The sequence below is a fragment of the Coptis chinensis genome, chromosome 2, assembly GCF_015680905.1.
Source record: "Coptis chinensis isolate HL-2020 chromosome 2, ASM1568090v1, whole genome shotgun sequence".
Taxonomy (NCBI): Eukaryota; Viridiplantae; Streptophyta; class Magnoliopsida; order Ranunculales; family Ranunculaceae; genus Coptis; species Coptis chinensis.
This window is the reverse complement of record NC_141457.1, coordinates 6,181,365-6,199,090: the sequence shown is the minus strand read 5'-3', so window position 1 is coordinate 6,199,090 and position 17,726 is coordinate 6,181,365. Positions and strand designations below refer to the sequence as shown.

At 34.9% G+C, this 17,726-nt stretch overlaps 1 protein-coding gene and 1 pseudogene across 14 annotated transcripts; one reads left to right on the top strand and one right to left on the bottom strand.

Annotated features, from left to right (window-relative positions):
• The first annotated feature begins 2,673 nt into the window (after positions 1–2,673).
• LOC147514563 (geranylgeranyl pyrophosphate synthase, chloroplastic pseudogene) lies at positions 2,674–4,400 on the top strand (annotated as a pseudogene). The gene has a single exon (XR_015208701.1). The product of XR_015208701.1 is annotated as a geranylgeranyl pyrophosphate synthase, chloroplastic pseudogene (transcript).
• A 984-nt stretch (positions 4,401–5,384) lies between these two features.
• LOC147514562 (Methyltransferase MT-A70 family protein) lies at positions 5,385–14,317 on the bottom strand. Of its 13 annotated transcripts, none has more exons than XR_015208685.1 (10): positions 13,912–14,234; positions 13,644–13,845; positions 13,420–13,559; positions 13,296–13,329; positions 12,705–12,780; positions 11,964–12,231; positions 11,790–11,886; positions 10,765–10,922; positions 6,614–6,789; positions 5,385–6,464 (listed from the first exon to the last, which is right to left on the bottom strand). XR_015208685.1 is itself a non-coding variant. In XM_086583983.1 (10 exons), exons 3-9 carry the CDS (start codon positions 13,681–13,683, stop codon positions 6,662–6,664), a joined length of 816 nt encoding a protein of 271 aa, XP_086440109.1. In that variant the 5' UTR covers positions 13,684–13,727; positions 13,813–13,845; positions 13,912–13,996; the 3' UTR covers positions 5,385–6,464; positions 6,614–6,661. The 13 variants fall into 13 exon arrangements, 10 of the variants coding, with proteins under 10 accessions (XP_086440109.1, XP_086440072.1, XP_086440080.1 ...); XM_086583983.1 differs by lacking the exon at positions 10,765–10,922 and having other exon boundaries at positions 11,757–11,886; positions 13,644–13,727; positions 13,813–13,845; positions 13,912–13,996; XM_086583946.1 differs by lacking the exon at positions 10,765–10,922 and having other exon boundaries at positions 6,614–6,813; positions 13,912–14,245.
• Between the last annotated feature and the right edge of the window lie 3,409 nt (positions 14,318–17,726).

Genomic DNA, 17,726 nt, shown 5'->3' with positions numbered 1-17,726 from the left:
AGTTCTTTTATCTCCCCCCAGCCCCCTTAATATTAAACTTGATAGCTTAATTCGAAAAGTTTTAGCTATCTCAACAATTAAAAGTCTCCTTGTGTATTTGCCCTACTCAATTTATCTTCTTCTTTATTTCCTTATTATAGATTTTGAATAAATTATGATCTTTTTCCAAGTTAAGTTGGTCGATCTCATCCCTAGCGGTATTCTGATGGCCACCTGTCAATATTTCAAAATAGGTATTTATTTGGACCAAGTGTGTTCTATGCTCCAATACGCCTATCATCAGTCTATCCCATATATCTCATTCCCCAAGCCCCTTTGAAGTCCAAGCAAAAGCCCCATTTCTAGTCAAGGTTTTTGTGATGTTATGTCAAATGGATTCTATGTTAAGATGGAACCTAGCACAAACAGAACATAGTTTTTTTTTTAGGTGTTAGGCAGACCCCAACCTGTATTAATATTCAACTCAAGCTCTTTGATACATCATTCCCCATCATCTTCCTCCACTATTACATTTAGCTCATACGTAAGAGGAGGAATGCTATAAAAGGGCCTAAACCATCACAATGATATATATATATATATATATATATATATATATATATATATATATATATATATATATATATATATATATATATATATATATATATATGATTCGAATAGTACTTTCGACTTTGCCAACCAGTTAGCGATTCTATTCCTCTCTCTATACACGTGAGAGACTATCACAAATTCGAATTTTCTCATGCACATCCTGATAGATGCTACCAAATCCAAACAATACCAAGGGCATTCCTCTACCCGGCCTGTTAATCACTTGTACTGCCCTTTTGGAGTCAGATTCTACCATGATTTTCTTATAATTCATGTATAGAGCTGCAAGTAAACCAACTTCAATGCCTTTGAGTTCTTGAATAATGACAGATCTGAGGTTAGAATTTCCCATATAAATGATCAATGGGGCTCCCTCGTAGTCTCTTAGTACCCCCACCATAGCTAGCTCCTTCTGTATTTACTGCTCCATCTGAGTTGATCTTCACAGTGTCTTCTGGTGGTTTTGACCATTGTCCTTGAACTGTACAGAACATAGTTTCTAGACTTTTTTCATGATTTTTTGACAAACACACAATTTCTCTAATTGAGTCCTGTTTTGTGTTTTCCTATTATATAATTTCTCTAATTGACTCATAAGCTAGGCAGCACAACTTTGTTTGCTTAATTTTTGGTTCCGATCAAAAGGTTACTTAACTGGCAATGAGGTTACTTGGCCACAACAATAATGATATTCTTTTCTTCCATTCGAACATGAAATATCAAAATCTACTTACAGGGGCAGATGGAGATGTCTTGGTGCCAAGTCTTGCTTAATTTAATGCAATGGTCATTCTTTTACAACTTTGAATTTAATGAGTGTGTTTCATTTCAAGTCCCAATATGCACATTTATTTTGGTGGTGTCAATGCCTACAATTTTATGACGACATCCTCTCACTCAGATTTTATGCCTTTACCTATAACTAAATTGCTAATACCATTGGGGTAAGATAATGCATATGTGACATGTTTGTATACACGCAGTTTATGCTGCAAATAGATAGTCTTAGAATAATAATATGAAGTCCATTTATATTGTTGATAATAAAAACCAAGACATAGTTAACATTATTCTTTCCATGATCACCGTGTTATGCTAGTTTCCGATCAATTTGTATTCTTTTATATTGTGCTTTCATGGCTTCATTGCCTATTATCTATTCTCTCCGAAACTTCCAATTATTTTTAAGATTTTTAGGAGAGAGCTTCAGATTAACGTATTTTCGAGGAAATAATTGCTAGTTAAACATAATTATTTTTGCGGAATTTGTGGGGTAATTTCTTTCCTATTTTTGAGGAAATAATAGCTAGTTAAAAATAATTATATTTTAGAAAATAATTGTACATACTAATTTGAATTGCATTTAAGTTGGGAGAGTTGTACTAAAAGAGTACGGTCTTGTTAAATGGCTTATGTTAATATTTAATTCCAACATTGAAGAAAAATCTATAGTATATAATTTGTGGGGGTAATAAGATCATGTTTCCTTTTTTTTTTAGAAAATAATTGATATATTCTTTATACTGCGGAATTTGTGTGGTAATTTCTTTCCTATTTTTGAGGAAATAATTGTTAGTTAAACATAATTATGTTTGCTGAATTTGTGGGGACTAATTTGAATTGCAATTAAGTTGGGAGAACTGTACTAAAATAAGAAATGTGGTAGCCTAGTAAAAAGAATTGTAGAAAGCTACGTAGGAGAGAGAAAAAGTTATCTCTCATATTATAATACTATATCTAGGAAAGAGAAAAATCTCTTTTAGAGGATTATCAAGAAGAGGCTGACTGGGGAGGCATACAACCTAGGCGTAGGGGAAACACACCTAAAAATGTCGGAGAATATGTCAACAGTGAACAGTTTACAGTCTAAACTAATTAATTTGCGTGGTTTGTCAATGCAGATTGGTTGTAGTCCAGAATCCTAGCAATTCCTTGACTCATCTTGTTTTGTTTTGTTTTGTTGGATGAGTTTATTTTATTTTTATTTATTTTTTGCCAAAAGAGAGCCAGAAAACTAAATAAATATATTCCTGAGTCATAAAAAACGGGAATCCTAAATTAAATGCTAACCTTATTTTGCGCAAACTAAAATGGTCAAACTCGAAATTAGCTAATCAAGTTTACCAAATTAAGTGTTTATACAGTTACCACAGAATGGTAGGCCCGGCTTTCCTTAAAACTTTAGCATCCCAAGCACAGTGCACCACTCTTTGGGCAGATAATAAGGACAGATACGAATATGGCTGGTTTCAAAATGGCATCTACTAATATGTTGCTCTTTTTGATTCCTCAATCTCATATTTCAAGTTTTGTCTCTCTGTCTGTACTCTTCATTCCTTACAAACTTAGCATATATGCAATATTCCAATAACCCAAAGTATTGTAAAGTGTCAGCTAAAACAAAGCATCCTTTTAGATTGAGGAACAAAACACTAGAGCATCAGTGCATCCTTGAAACAAAAAGTTCCTTTCCAGAGCAAAAACTTGGTTTTTCCAAAGATGAGTTCATCAGCTACTGCTTCATTGAACATGTACTCTCCATGTGCTCAAACTTGTTTCCAGTTCAACCATGCTAGTAAATCAGCACCTTCAGGTTTCTCGATTGGGAGTCTTCTTAAAAGGAGACGTAGTTCTCATTTATACTGGGAAAGAAGAAGCAAAAGAATATCAATTTCTTCTTATGTTCCCATCTCAGCAGTACTTACTAAGGAAGAGACACTAGAGGCAGAAGAAGTACAAAAGAAGGTCCATTTCGCCTTCAATTTCGATTCTTACATGCATGGAAAGGCAACTTCTGTGAATCAAGCTCTCGACAAAGCGATTTTACTCAAGGAACCGCTAAAGATTCACGAATCCATGCGCTATTCTCTTCTTGCTGGAGGCAAACGTGTTCGTCCCATTCTTTGTATTGCAGCTTGTGAGCTTGTTGGTGGAGATGAAGCATCAGCCATGCCAGCAGCATGTGCTGCCGAAATGATACATACCATGTCTTTGATTCACGATGATCTCCCATGTATGGACAACGATGATTTACGTCGAGGTAAGCCAACAAATCACAAAGTATATGGAGAAAGTGTTGCAGTCTTAGCTGGTGATGCTCTGCTAGCATTAGCATTTGAACACATTGCTAATGCTACAGTTGGAGTTTCTCCTCTTAAGATTGTTCGCGTCGTTAGTGAATTAGCCAAATCAATAGGATCAGAAGGTCTAGTTGCTGGGCAGGTTGTGGATATTGGATCCACTGGCGCAACAGACGTCAAGTTGGACCAACTCGAATACATCCACATTCATAAAACGGCTGTCTTACTTGAATCATCGGTCGTAATGGGAGCGATCGTAGGAGGTGGATCGAATAAAGAAGTTGAAAAGTTGAGAAAATTTGCGAGGTGTATTGGATTATTATTTCAAGTGGTGGACGACATTCTTGACGTTACAAAGTCTTCTGAAGAATTGGGTAAAACGGCTGGGAAAGACTTGATGAGTGACAAGACTACGTACCCAAAACTTATCGGTCTTGAAAAGTCGAAAGCATTTGCAGACAAACTGAACAAAGAGGCAAAAGAACAACTATCTGATTTCGACCCTGTGAAAGCAGCACCATTGGTTGCTCTTGCAAATTACATTGCTTACAGACAGAACTGATTATGATATTTCCATGAATGCGTCAATGTCTTAACTTCGTCGTTATCATTTAGCTATTATTCATGGATCATGGTCATACCTAATATTGTTAAAATCAAGGAGAATCTGATTACAATATTAGGAAGACATTTGGATTTTTATTACATAGTTATTTCCTAGACAAATGAACTTGATTGCAAAGTTCACTCAGTTCACTGAAATGGCCATAAACGTGATTTTCATTACATAATTTGGACGGTGTTAATTTGTTCAGCAAAAAATATATTTAGACTCCCTTAATAAGTCCAACTCCGGGACTCCATATCTTACCTTACCGTGACATCTAAATTATATTTTTCTTTCCAAAAATCAAAAAACAAAAATAGAAACAAATTAATTATAAATAACTTATCTAGCTAATTACATAGCTAATACAAAAAATAGTAACAAATAAATAAAAAAAAAAACTTACATATATTTTCACAAACAAATCAAATCAATAAAGAAATAATAAACCTTAACACCCCAAAAAAATTGAATTGGACGCAAGTGCGAACAAGCCATCATATTTTTTCTTTATAAAAAAAAAATCATCATATTTTTTGACATTTATATGCACCATACATATGAACCATTTGTTTAAGTCAATAGATAAATAACCATTCTAAATTAATATAAACTAAAATAAAGTGATAAAAAAAAATAGAATTTTGTGAGAAGAAAAAGAAATGAATGATTGAGAATGAAAAAGGTGAATTTTTTGGGCCATGGTTTTTTTTTTTTTATTATTTTTTTTTTTTGATTGGTTTATGGAAATATAATACATTTGGCAAGTTTAAATTTTTTTGATTTTTTTGATTATTTGTGAAATGTTTAGAATAATTAGGAAATCATATCTCCAAAAAATTAGCCTAATCTAAAACTTATAAATGTACTAACGATTTTGAATTTATTTACGTGTCAAGATAAAACATGTCCCTAGAACCCCTCCCTTTGTAAGTCATATTTCTTGATGCTGAATTAGACTATTTTTTTGTATACTGAATAAGACTTAAAGTCACCAAATAAGTAGAACTGTTAGAATAGATGACTTGGGAGATCATTTATTGCAGAGAGAAATTAAGCAAATTTAATCTGATATTCAAACATGAATTTTTGACGTGAAGGAATAACCAACCAACCTCACTCTTATTTCAACTATTTAGTCGGTCACAATATCACGATGGCGAATGATCATTTGTTGAATTGCAGAAAAGTATTGCAGAGACTTTAGCAGTTTACCGTATACTGACGAAAATACCAAGAGTCAAGAGTCAAGAGTCAAGAGAGCAAATATTACAAAGATGACATGCCACTCACTTGGTTCAGCTGGTTGCAGTGTCATCAAGAAGAGAGTCAGTTGTAGTCAGTGGACAAGTGGGTGTTCCCAAGTTCTTGAACCGTAGATCAATTGTAGGAATGAACCGTAGATCAATTGTAGGAAGAGACTTGTCGGAATAAGATCCACCAAAGAGTCCTGCCCATACGTCACAATAGCACAACAGTAAAGCAATCACCCTTTCGCCATATTCTAGCCAAGTGGATCTTCCCTTTATCAAGACATCAAAAACAATTTAACTACGGATTGCTCGTCCTAAGACATGCAAGACACGTACAGAAGGCACTAAGAATCACAAAAGCCAAGTGGTACTAAATATTGAAAATATATATTTTTTTTTTGATGGGTATATTGAAAATATTATGATGTACATTACGGTCTTCTTCCAGTATCCTTCCCATAAAAAGCTCAGTAACCAAAACAATTGCAGCATAAAATTAGAGCTTCGTGCTTAAATGGTACTTCCATAGAAACGTAGACACCAACCCAGATTTCACAAAATACTCAAGGCCCTTCGTCAGTAGCCACCACATTACTCAACCTGTCTCCTTGCTTACATCTCCTGAATATTGAATGTAAAGAGGTTAGTTTTGCACTTTTGCAAGTCCATCCAGCCAAATGTTCTCGAGCAAAAAACTTCAATCCAGCGAGCAATTTTGGGCCCTGATGCATAATCCAGTAGCAACTCGCATGCAAGTAAAAAGCACAATAGCTCCTGGCTTACTATATGACACCTCTACTTGAAATAAAACGACACGGATTTAGCGCTCAAAGAGGCATAAATTGAACGCTATAATCAATAGTTCCCAGAGCAAAGCTTCTTTTATGCCCGATGCCAGAAATAATATCAAAGGGCTCATTCTAGGAATTGCTGCAGATGTACATACCGTAAGCATTAATAATCCCGAAGAGAGCCAGGTAGTACAGATTATAAGGATATGCCCGTACACTAGACCATACAATTAGTAGTTAAAACTTCAAAGACTGGAGAATATCCTGGAGTAGCATCTAGAGACATACCTTCTTAAAATGAGACCTTACAAAATTAAGTCTCAGACTCACAGCAGATTACTCAACTGTAGCATCGCTTAAAAAATATCTTGAATGTTGAAAGTGAAGTGGCTCATTTCCCCATGATGTACAGCCAGCTAACAATTCTCTAGCAAAAAGTTCAATACAACGAGCAGGTTTGGGACCTGGTGCATAATCCAGTAGCAACTCTAGCATTCATTGAGAAAACAATAAACTTCACAAATAACTATATGTTACCTTTACTTGAGATAAACCAACATGGAAAGTTGTTAAGGATTTAAGACTAAAGAGCCTTACAATAACCCTTATAATCAATATAATGACACATCCTACAGTTTTTTCATGAAATGACACCTACGAATGACTGAAGTTGTTTGCTACTTCAAGAACATATAGTAAAACGTATAAAGGCATAGTCGTGTATACTGAGATAATTGAGATTGTTCGGGACATTGGGATACTTAATTACATGATTTCAGCCTCTTTTTGATAATGCAGATCAATAGGACTGGAATGATGTACGTGGCAGAATCAAGTTTCCTAAGACATGACCATGTTGAGCGGACAATACACCCATCTTGGAAATACAATACATCTTCTAACACTCCCTCACACTGTATATTGCACTTAACATACTTAAAAAAATTCCACTGAAAGTCTAGTCCTTTAGTTCTTCAAACCAAACAACAAGAAGGCACCCAGTCACCCACAAACATGAACTTGAAACAAGCATCTCTTCAGCAAGTGCAAAACCACCTATTTGTATGTGAAGTTCTAAAAAAAACAAACGAACATGGCCTTGCATCCCAAAGCCCAGGGAGTGAAGCAGCAAACAACATTGCAGTTTACAGTGCAACAAGAAAGAAACAAAGGCAGGGATTGAAGTTGCATGCCAAAACACTAGAGGGCACAAAGCAAGCCAAGCCGTGTACTTGTGAAAACTGAAAAGTAAAAACAAACTGAAGGAAAATGGGTGATTCAACCATATCGAAACGAGTTCAAAACCTGATTTGCAAATAATCACATATCAACATGCCTGAAAAAGATGAAATTTGCAGCGTTCACAAATTTATGGATCGAGACCAGTTTACCTAGGCAGCCACATCAGGGTCCACCAGGCCCGAAGGGATATTGTCACCATCCCTGAAGTGTAGTCGATCATGGAGCCGTAACCGGCTATAGAGAAACAGTCCCTAAGAATTGGAAAATTACAAGAAAAAAAACTCCCCAGAAGACACTATTGAGTTTTGAACCCACAACCTCCCTCCTGATGGGAGGGTGCACAACCAATTGAACTAGACACTCATGTGCAGGTCGCAATTCGCTTTGGAACTATTATCTAGGACATTTTAGGGCTTAATGATGTGATCTAATCGGCGGACGCTTCGATTAATTGATCCAACATCATTTGAATAGATCGAACCCTAAATTACAATTAGAGGAAATGGGAATAAACCCTAAAGGCCTCAGCCTTAACATTTTTACATTAATCCAAAATCAACCAACCTTCTAATCTATTACAAGCCCTTATTTATAAGCTAGGGTTTGTTTGACAACAAAGCAAACCAATAGACTAATGACACGTGGATCAACATAATTAAAATAAGCAAAAAAGATAATAACAATAAAATAAGACAGGCTTGAACTTGGACAGGTACACCACATCATTTACAACACTTAAAGTCAGAGAGTCTTTTCACTTTTCAGCTTAAAACCAATGCTCTATTCAAATGTGCTTAAAATGACTTTAAGAACTACAGTGCATTTGTTTATTAAAATGATGACCAACCTTCAAAATCAAAACCCTAAACTATCTTCCTCTTCATTTTGACCCATTGTACTTTTATACTTGTAATTCTCTTGGATCTATTCATCTCTTGATTTAATGAACTTCAACAATACCGATAAAACATACTGTGGCAAGTTTGAGAAGCAACTTTTCCAACTGGGGAAGAACAATGCAATCTAGGGTTTGTAAAAAGATTAGAAGTTGTGTCTAGATTAAGAGTTCTTGTATACCAAACATTGTTTTTCCTAAATTGAGAAAATTGTGTTTCTTTTTGAGAAAAAATTTCTTGTGTCGAAATTGTTTCCCCCCACAAGATTTTCTTTCCGTTATGTGTCAACCTTAAATTCATCAACAAAGCAGAAGAAAGAAAGGCCAGTGAGAGATAGAAATGACGACCACAAGACTAATGGCTAAGATAAAGAAACTATTGGAAGCTAACAATCAGTCCATTTTTCAATACTTACCTGATGAAATATGGAAAAACGTATAAGAAGTAAAAATAGAGAAGACAATCTTAACCCACACAGACCTTGTATTTTTCGTAGAGACTTGCAATCATTTCAAGAACTTAGCCAACAACGACAACCTTTGGTCTAATCTACTAGCTCAATTTCCCACAAGATATCAAACAATACGTCTTCTTATGAATTAATCTCTATTATAGGAATCTTAGATTTTCTATAGGAATTAAACTCCTTTTTGTTTAATCATGACGACCCGTTAGTTCTCGATACTTATATTTGTTAATTTCCAAAACCTTTGGATGATGAGTCTAACTATTCTAAGAAGTTGGTTTACAGATATAGATTTGAGAAGTAGAAAAGAGTCAAGATTTCTATTAAAAGACATGTTGAATGCTATGAGGAAGAAGTTGCATGTTGCAAAAAGTCAGATGACACGTTCAAGACGTCGTTTAAGTGAGAACATAAATGCCGCAGATGGTCCATCCAAAAATGTTGAGTACGTGTTTACTTTCAGTTTTAATGTCCTTGTTATTGTTTTTATTGTAAATAATTTTCATGGTTGTTGCGGTAACTACATATTTTAGGAAACTTTATTATGGTGAAGCTTTGAACCAATAGTCGAATTTTGTATATGACATTATGGCATGCCTAAGCTAGAAGATAGAGATTGTCGACTAACAATTTTCGCTCTACATGTGCCTATGTGTGACTTAGTGAGATTTCATTTTATAATGTGATAGATATATACACCGTATCTAATTAGTTCTTCAGTATTGCTACATTTAGGCGAGATTGGTTATGTGCTAAAAAAAATGTCCTTAGTAGGCTGGTTGGGCACTATGAAGCACGGATACTTCTATATGGGTGAAGTATCCGTGTCCGATACGTATCCGACACGGATACGCCCGGATACGCCTCGGATACGTGTCGGATACGCAATTTGGAGTATCTGATTTTTTAATTAATTTTTATTTTCCGATCGTGGGGATACGCTGGGGGATACGTGGGGATACGCTGGGGGATACGTATGGATATGCTGAATAGTAATCTCACAAATTTTTTTTGAACTTCAAAAAAAAAAAAGTGAAATAAAATCCAAGATAAGAAGAGATGCAAGAGAATAAAGATGAAGTGAATTAAGATGTAGAAAATGACTTAGTTGAAGTTGGACAACTCGATTGACAAATCCATTGTATTGTTTTGAACTTTTTGTTGGCATTTGCTTGCGGTGTTATACACTTATACAAAGTTCTTTGCTTAATGTGTTTGAATTGGTCATTTTATGAAGTAGAATTGCCATTTTAATTTGAATTTGGTGAAATATATATATATATATATATATATATATATATATATATATATATATATATATATATATATTATTCAAACGTATCCATGACGTATCCGTATCCTATATTTTTGAAAAATGTCGTGTCCGCGTATCCGTGTCGTGTCGTATCCGTGTCGCGTATCCGTATCCGTGCTTCCTAGGTTGGGCATTTATGTAGGTAAAGTATGTTTGTAAAGATATATAACAGGGTTCCTTTGGGCTCTGGTGTGGTATTTTTTCTGGTCTTTTAGCTGGTGGGAGTACCATGTACTTGTAAGTTTTAAGGGGTTTCCTTTGTTAATGAAATTCAACTCGATCCTTAAAAAAAGAAAAATAGTTAATAACCACCTTGAATATGATCAACTCAAACCCCATTTTCTAATCTTCTAGCTTAGGCATGTCATAATGTCATACACAAAATTCGGCTACTGATTCAAAATTTCAACATAATAAAGTTTCCTAAAATATATAGTTACCGCAACAACCATGACAATTATTTACAATAAAAACAATAACAAGAACATTAAAACTGAAAGTAAACACAATAAACACGTACTTAACTTTTTCGGATGGACCATTTGCCCGGCATTCATGTTCTCAATTAAGTGACGTCTCGAACGTGTCATGCGACTTTTTGCCACATGCAACTTCTTCCTCATATCATTCAACATATGTCTTTCAAGAGAAATCTCAACTCTTTTCTGCTTCCCAAATCTATATTTGTAAACCAACTTCTTAAAAGAGAGATTTAAACTCGCCAACCAAAGGTACTGGAAATGAACAAATATAAGTATCAAGAACTAACGGGTCATCATGATTAAACAAAAGGGAGTTCAATTCCTGTAGAAAATCTAAGACTCCTATAATAGGGAATAATTCATAAGAAGACATATATTGTTTGATATCTTGTGGGAAATTTCGAGCTTGTAGATTCGACCAAAGGTTATCGTTGTTGGATAAGTTCTTGAAATGATTGCATGTCTATGAAAAATGCGAGGTCGGTGTGGGTTAAGATTGTCTTCTCTATTCCTACTTCTAAAACTTTGGTCCATATTTCATCAAGTAAGTATTGAAAAATGGACTGATCGTTAGCTTCCAATAGTTTCTTTATCTTAGCCATTAGCTATTAGTCTAGTGATCGTCATTTCTATCTCTCGCTGGTCTTTCTTCCTTCTGCCTTGTTGATGAATTTAAGGTTGATGCATAACAGAAATAAAATTTTGGGGGAGAAAATTAGAAGTTGATTCTTGATTCTTGTGTAATGTAACAAACTAAAACCAAAACAGAATCAAGCACTTTAAATGCTTCACTACCATTTACGGAAAACTAAAAGAACCCTAATAATAATTTTTTAGGGGAGGGACAAAGTATGAGAAAGCCTAATATCGCTGATGCTAGTATACAATCTTGTAATAATATATAGAGAACCATAGTACAGACATACAGTGCAACTAACTGAGAAACTTAGTTACAAGATATACAGACAAACAAAAGAGTAAACACAATTTTTACTAATAGGAATCTAATAGAACCATGTGGACCCAATACCTCTAACAACACTAAAGTGCAAGTTGAGAATACCTCCAATCGGTGGTTTCCTAGAGTAATCACCAGGGACACTGATAATAACTTGATTTTCTGGAAGAGATTTAGTTGTTAAAGGCTCAGAATCCATTCCCTACAAAAGATCAAACACCGTAATTATGTACAAAGTTTATGCAATCAAGGTTATGTACACTGTAACCACAAACTCACCTTTCCATGGCGATATCCTAGAAGAAGGCATTCATACGGTCTATGATGAAAAAGATCTAACTCACTAATCAATGATCCATCAACTTTGACCTTCAACCAGTAAACGACAGCTTTATAGCTTACACCCCACGTTGGGAATAATTCTTTCTCAACAAAACGCCGCAATTTTTCTCTATTGGTAACCCACAAGGCCACAAGGGATCCTTGTGTATGAGTGAGTTGGCTAATAGGAAGAGACAAAAAGTATCGATTAGGCACCGTGGGGTACCTGCAATGGTTTAGAGTATAATTCCCCTCAGTACACATAGTTTTCGCAAATCCCTACTTGAAGACAAATAGACCGTAGACTAATTTAGCTTCTAAAGTGTGACCAAAGCAATACTGGTTCCATAGATGAGTAACACTAGCATATTGAAACAATTTTATTACTAATAAGTCAATTGACAATCTGGTAGTGAATAAAGTAAGAACTTAATGCAGATTTATATGAAACATTTTCATTTATTGAAACATGTATATGTGTGCGCGTGTGTGTCTCAATATATAATTAAGTCAAATATGCACAGGGAGTGGGGTGGAAACTGCAATATTTTAGTTACTAGTTCTACAACGTACAACGTTAAGACACCAGTAGAAAATTATATCCTATAACTAAGGAACGACACAGGAAAAGCTCCTTGGCAAGTTAATCCCTGAGTAACCAACACTTTATAAGATTTCTAAGATTGAAAATATGCATACACTGATTTCTGATGTGCACTTCTGTTTTCCCAAGGTGGATCTATGACAATAAGATTGAACCCAGTATCTGGTTTATCTGCAGAAAAATATGCTGGAATATTAACTCCAGACCCCTATGGGCATAAGTAGCATTATTGCTTTACTCTTCAGAGTAAAAGTAACTGAAGGACGAAAAAGATGCCAACTTCTAATAAAAACACCCAAGGCACCCATCCGATCGATCCAAATGACAACTACCCAGCACACTACTGAAGATGAGTATGTGCTCTCAGAGAGGCCCTCCACTGATGGTTTGACCATTAGATCAATAGCTACTTTTTTATGGCCGGAAACCAATCAAAAAATTCATACGTCTTTTAAAAAATTGGACACCTCGACAAATCCAAAGAATATAAGCACTCAATGGGGTCTGTTCAAAGCAGATCTCCTGAGAGGGAACCATAAGATGGGTGGGGTCAGATCTTTGCACGTTCAATACTTGTACGTGCCAATACAGCATGGTCAACTGATGGGTCGCACAAAGACAGTGGTTACACAAAAAACGATGACACAGATAAACAAGGATTTAAATATGCAAAATTAGTGAATTACCAGGGACCAAGGCATGAAGCTGCTCCAAGTTAGACTTGAACATGATCCAAACAAAAAGGACAATATAAACACATAAGACATAATTAGAACGGAAAAACTGGGGAGTGGGAAGGCAATTTCATACCATGTGGAAGCAGCTCTCTCTTGGTATTATGTAACAGTTGTCTAGAGTCGCAGCCTCCACATCCTCACTAGTATCATTAATAATTAAGTTATTATATAGTGGCACCACTTGTTGTTGATCAAACTGAACAAGAGCAGAACCTAATAACAAAAACAGAGAGAAATAACATAATAAGTCGCATTGACTGTGTAATGACATTGGTATTTTTATGCAACAAGACTGACCTCCGTCATCAGTGCAAAAATGAAGACATATCTCATACATAGGAGCTTGCCAAACACTTCCATGTTCAATAAAACACGGCCCATCTTTTGTTCCACTTAAACAACACACATCATCATCATCTCGTAAATTGCATAATACCGATAAAATCTCTTTATCTCGTAATAATACCTCGTGTGCATTCAACAACAACGACCTCGCTTCCTAACAAAACCAAACATAATTTCCATAAAACACCAATAATATATATAATAATAATTAATTAATTACCTGATGACGTTGATCAGCAACAAGTTCTCGTTCATTAAGCCGGTGAAACTTTCTTTTTTTCCGATTTTTTTTATTCAAATTTTCGGAATCCCTAGTTTGCCCTTGTTCGTGTTTTGGTTTGAGGAAACGAGAGTAGTATTTAAAAGGAGAGACTTGGAAACGTGTATAGGAACGGTTTAGAATTCGGACTGGGTCAATGAAATAAATGATGTGGTTGTTCGAGTTATTGGAATCGAGTCGATATATTCCTGATTTCGAAAATGATGACATTGAGGATTCTTTGCTGCTCTCAGGTTCCGCCATTTGCAAGCAACTTAGGTGTAATTTTCTGACGCCTGGAATTTATAGTGTGGTTCCATATTACCCGGCCCAGTTTGGCTAATGTTATGATGTGCCCATGGGCCACGGTTAACATTGGTTGGACTTGTCTTGTTATTCGTTAGCATATCAATAAAGCACTCGATTTTCAACTAGCTTTTCATCATCTTACACGCTGATCCATATTGCTATGTCAATTTCTCTCATTGCAATTATTTCGAGCCAAAGATTCTCCAATGGGTCTCATCAGTTTCAACAAATTATTCTCGGGATTCTTAATTATAGTAAATTGCAGCAGAAGACTAGCCCCATGGTAGCCCAAACAAATTACTTATTGTTATCAAAGTAAACAAAATAATGAGTGATCACTATTAGGGCAGGGAATCGGGTCAGGTAGACCCGAATCTGATCCGACTTGATTACCGAATACATTGGGTTCGAGTCGATTTTCATATCCGTTTATATATTCGGGTTCAGGTTCGGGTTCGGATATAATTTTTGAGTTTTTTTTTTAATTTTTAGTGTTATCCGATCGGGTTAGTCGGGTCGGATTTGGGTTCGAATACTGTGAAATTATTCGGATTCGGATATAGCCATATCCGACTCGATCCCTGCCCTAATCACTATATAACACATGTTGTTTTAAGTGTAGAGTCCGGTTCCTCTATAACCGGGTATAGAGATGAATCTCTGTAACCGTGTTATTGTACCGTTGGATCGTCTCAAAATACAGACCTCGACCTCGACCTCGACCTCGACATCTATGTGTTGTGTATCTCGGCACAGATCTAACGGTGTAATAACACGGTTACAGAGATTCATCTCTGTACCCGGTTATAGAGGAATCGAACTCTTAAGTGTAATAGTTTTGTTATTGTACAAAAATTGCATTCTTTTATAACACATTATCAACACAACTAGTTCTACCACTTTAGCTTATAGTCTTACCAAAGCTATATTTCCAAGTAATTCTTCGACAAGTTATTTTTTTGTATTTAAATTGATTAAACACGATGGATATTACAAGATTGAGATAGCATTTCTTTTTATCCTGGTGGACATTACTAAGTTGATAAGGAAATCTCGTTTCTTCTGGTTCTGTTTCTCTTTCAATAATTTGTGAATCTCTCGCATCACAGGTAATCATTTATTTTCTTGAAAAATAATGCACGTACACAGTATGCACACAATTTATTTAAAAATGATTATGTGAATATGACAGATAAGTTATGGAACAGATATGAAGTTACTCACAAGCTGGAATCAAGACAAGGCTTTCAGTTGCATACCCTCTTAAAAGTAATAGATGTTCAACATTCACCATTATCACTAAGGTAAGCAATGTAAGAACTCACTGTTGCACTAAGTAAGGGACGCTTTCTTATATGCGCCTCTTATATTGTAATATAGCCGAAAATAAGCGAAGAAAAAAACAACTTTCAAGTATAATTCATTATTTTTTAGGTTTTGGTCATCCTAAATAATTGGTATTTGGGTTTGGTCCGCACTAATCGACTTATTAGGCTTTGGTCTTCCTAAATCATTTTAACTAACAGCCTGTGACAGTCAACTTGGTTGACTATTAGTCAAGACGATTTAGGATGACCAAAACCTAATAAGTCGATTAGTGAGGACCAAACTCCAAATACCCATTATTTAGGAGGACCAAAACCTAAAAGACCCCAAATAAATCACTTATTGTTATGAAATTAAACAAAATAATAAGTGGTCACTATATAACACATGTTGTCTTAAGTATAATAGTTTTGTTACTGTACAAAAATTTTATTCTTTTATAACACGTTATCAACATGACTAGTTCTACCACTTTAGCTTATGGTCTTATCAAAACTATATTTTCAAGTAATTCTTCAACCTTTTTTTTTAACACGGTGGATATTACAAGGTTGAGATAGCATTTCTTTTTCTTTTGGTGGACATTACTAAGCTGATAATTTTTTGCTAGGTAAGTTTAAATATATTAATAAAGAGAAAAATACAAAAGAATGGTTTGAGTATGGGAAACCCAAACTCTGATTCTAACCAAGATGTTATGTGTACTCCAACAAGCTGGATACACAACACTAAGCTGATAAGGAAATCTCATTTCTTCTGGTTTCGTTTTTCTTTCAATAATTTGTGAATCTCTCGCATCACAGGTAATCATTTATTTTCTTGAAAAATAATACATGTACACAGTATATATGCACACAATTTATTTGAAAATGATTACGTGAATAGTAACACATTTATACACATGGTATTAAATATTAATATGTTGAAAATGAACACAATGCAAGCAACAAAGATACGTACTACGTACTTTATTCAAACAAAGAGAATATAAATTTACATGAATGTAGACATTATTTAATACTAGCTTCATTAGCAACAAAATAGCACATATGAAAAGCGTTAACATAAAGACCATAGTTGTGTCTTTTATATCATTCTTATACAGTTTCTCTAATTCATCCATGTAGCACAAGTAAAATTAGAATACGTAAATATGATATGAAAAGAGAAGGTGATGATTGAAATATGTTTGTAAGATATTGTATTTATAGAAATGAAAATAGAGTTGTTGAGCATGACTATTGGGCATGACTATATTACGCGTGTATGTATTTTTGCGGTTTATACTTGAACCATACATGAATACCTCGTAATTATATAATTTTGTTTTATGAATTATTAGTCAGAAAAATGTCGAACATCGCCAAATTAGATTTTACTGCTCTTAGCATAAATGGTGAGAATTATTTGTCATGGGTATTGGATGCTGAAATACATTTACAAACAAAAAGTATGTGGAAAACAATTAGGACTGGCAACACGGAAACCCCACGGGACTATGCCAAGGCAATTAATGGTTTTTCTAAGGCATCACCTTAATGAAGGCTTGAAGTCCAAGTATTTGACAGTGAAAGACCCACTTGAACTGTGACAAAACCTAAAAGAAAGATACAATCACCAGAAGACAATGATCCTCCCCAAAAGTCATTATGACTGGATAAACCTGCGTGTGCAGGACTATAAATCTATCACAAAGTGCAACTTTGCAATGAGCATCACCACACAACTGAAATTGTGTTGAGATAAATTTACCGATGCAAAATATGATGAAAAAGACGTTTTCAACGTTTCATGCTTCAAACATGCTCCTACAGTAGCTATGTCGAGAACGAGACTTTAAGAAGTAGTCTAAATTAATATATTTTCTACTGGTAGTAGAACAGAACAATGAGATTTTGTTGAAAAATCATAGTTCTCGAGCATCCAGTACAAAATCTTTACCTGAAGAAAATAGTGTACAGAAGTTGCTTATCATGCTTCGTATTTCCATGTTATTTGTTAACTATAACTTTAAGTTTTATTTAATGTGCTTTTATTTCTAGTAATATTCGAATAAATACTTCTACTAATAAATATTTGCACGGTAGTATCTTTTTAGACATGGATGCTTTACTTAATCTTCGGCAGAGGTACGTTGATAA

Bases quoted from the DNA above. Each gene is read 5' to 3' on its own strand.
- LOC147514562 (XM_086583934.1), bottom strand. From the start codon at position 14,214: ATGGCGGAACCTGAGAGCAGCAAAGAATCCTCAATGTCATCATTTTCG. The intron at 13,560-13,643 runs GTCAGTCTTGTT...TTTTGTTATTAG, and splicing joins TTTTTGCACTGATGACGGAG to GTTCTGCTCTTGTTCAGTTT. The intron at 11,887-11,963 runs GTGAGTTTGTGG...GATCTTTTGTAG, and splicing joins TAGGATATCGCCATGGAAAG to GGAATGGATTCTGAGCCTTT.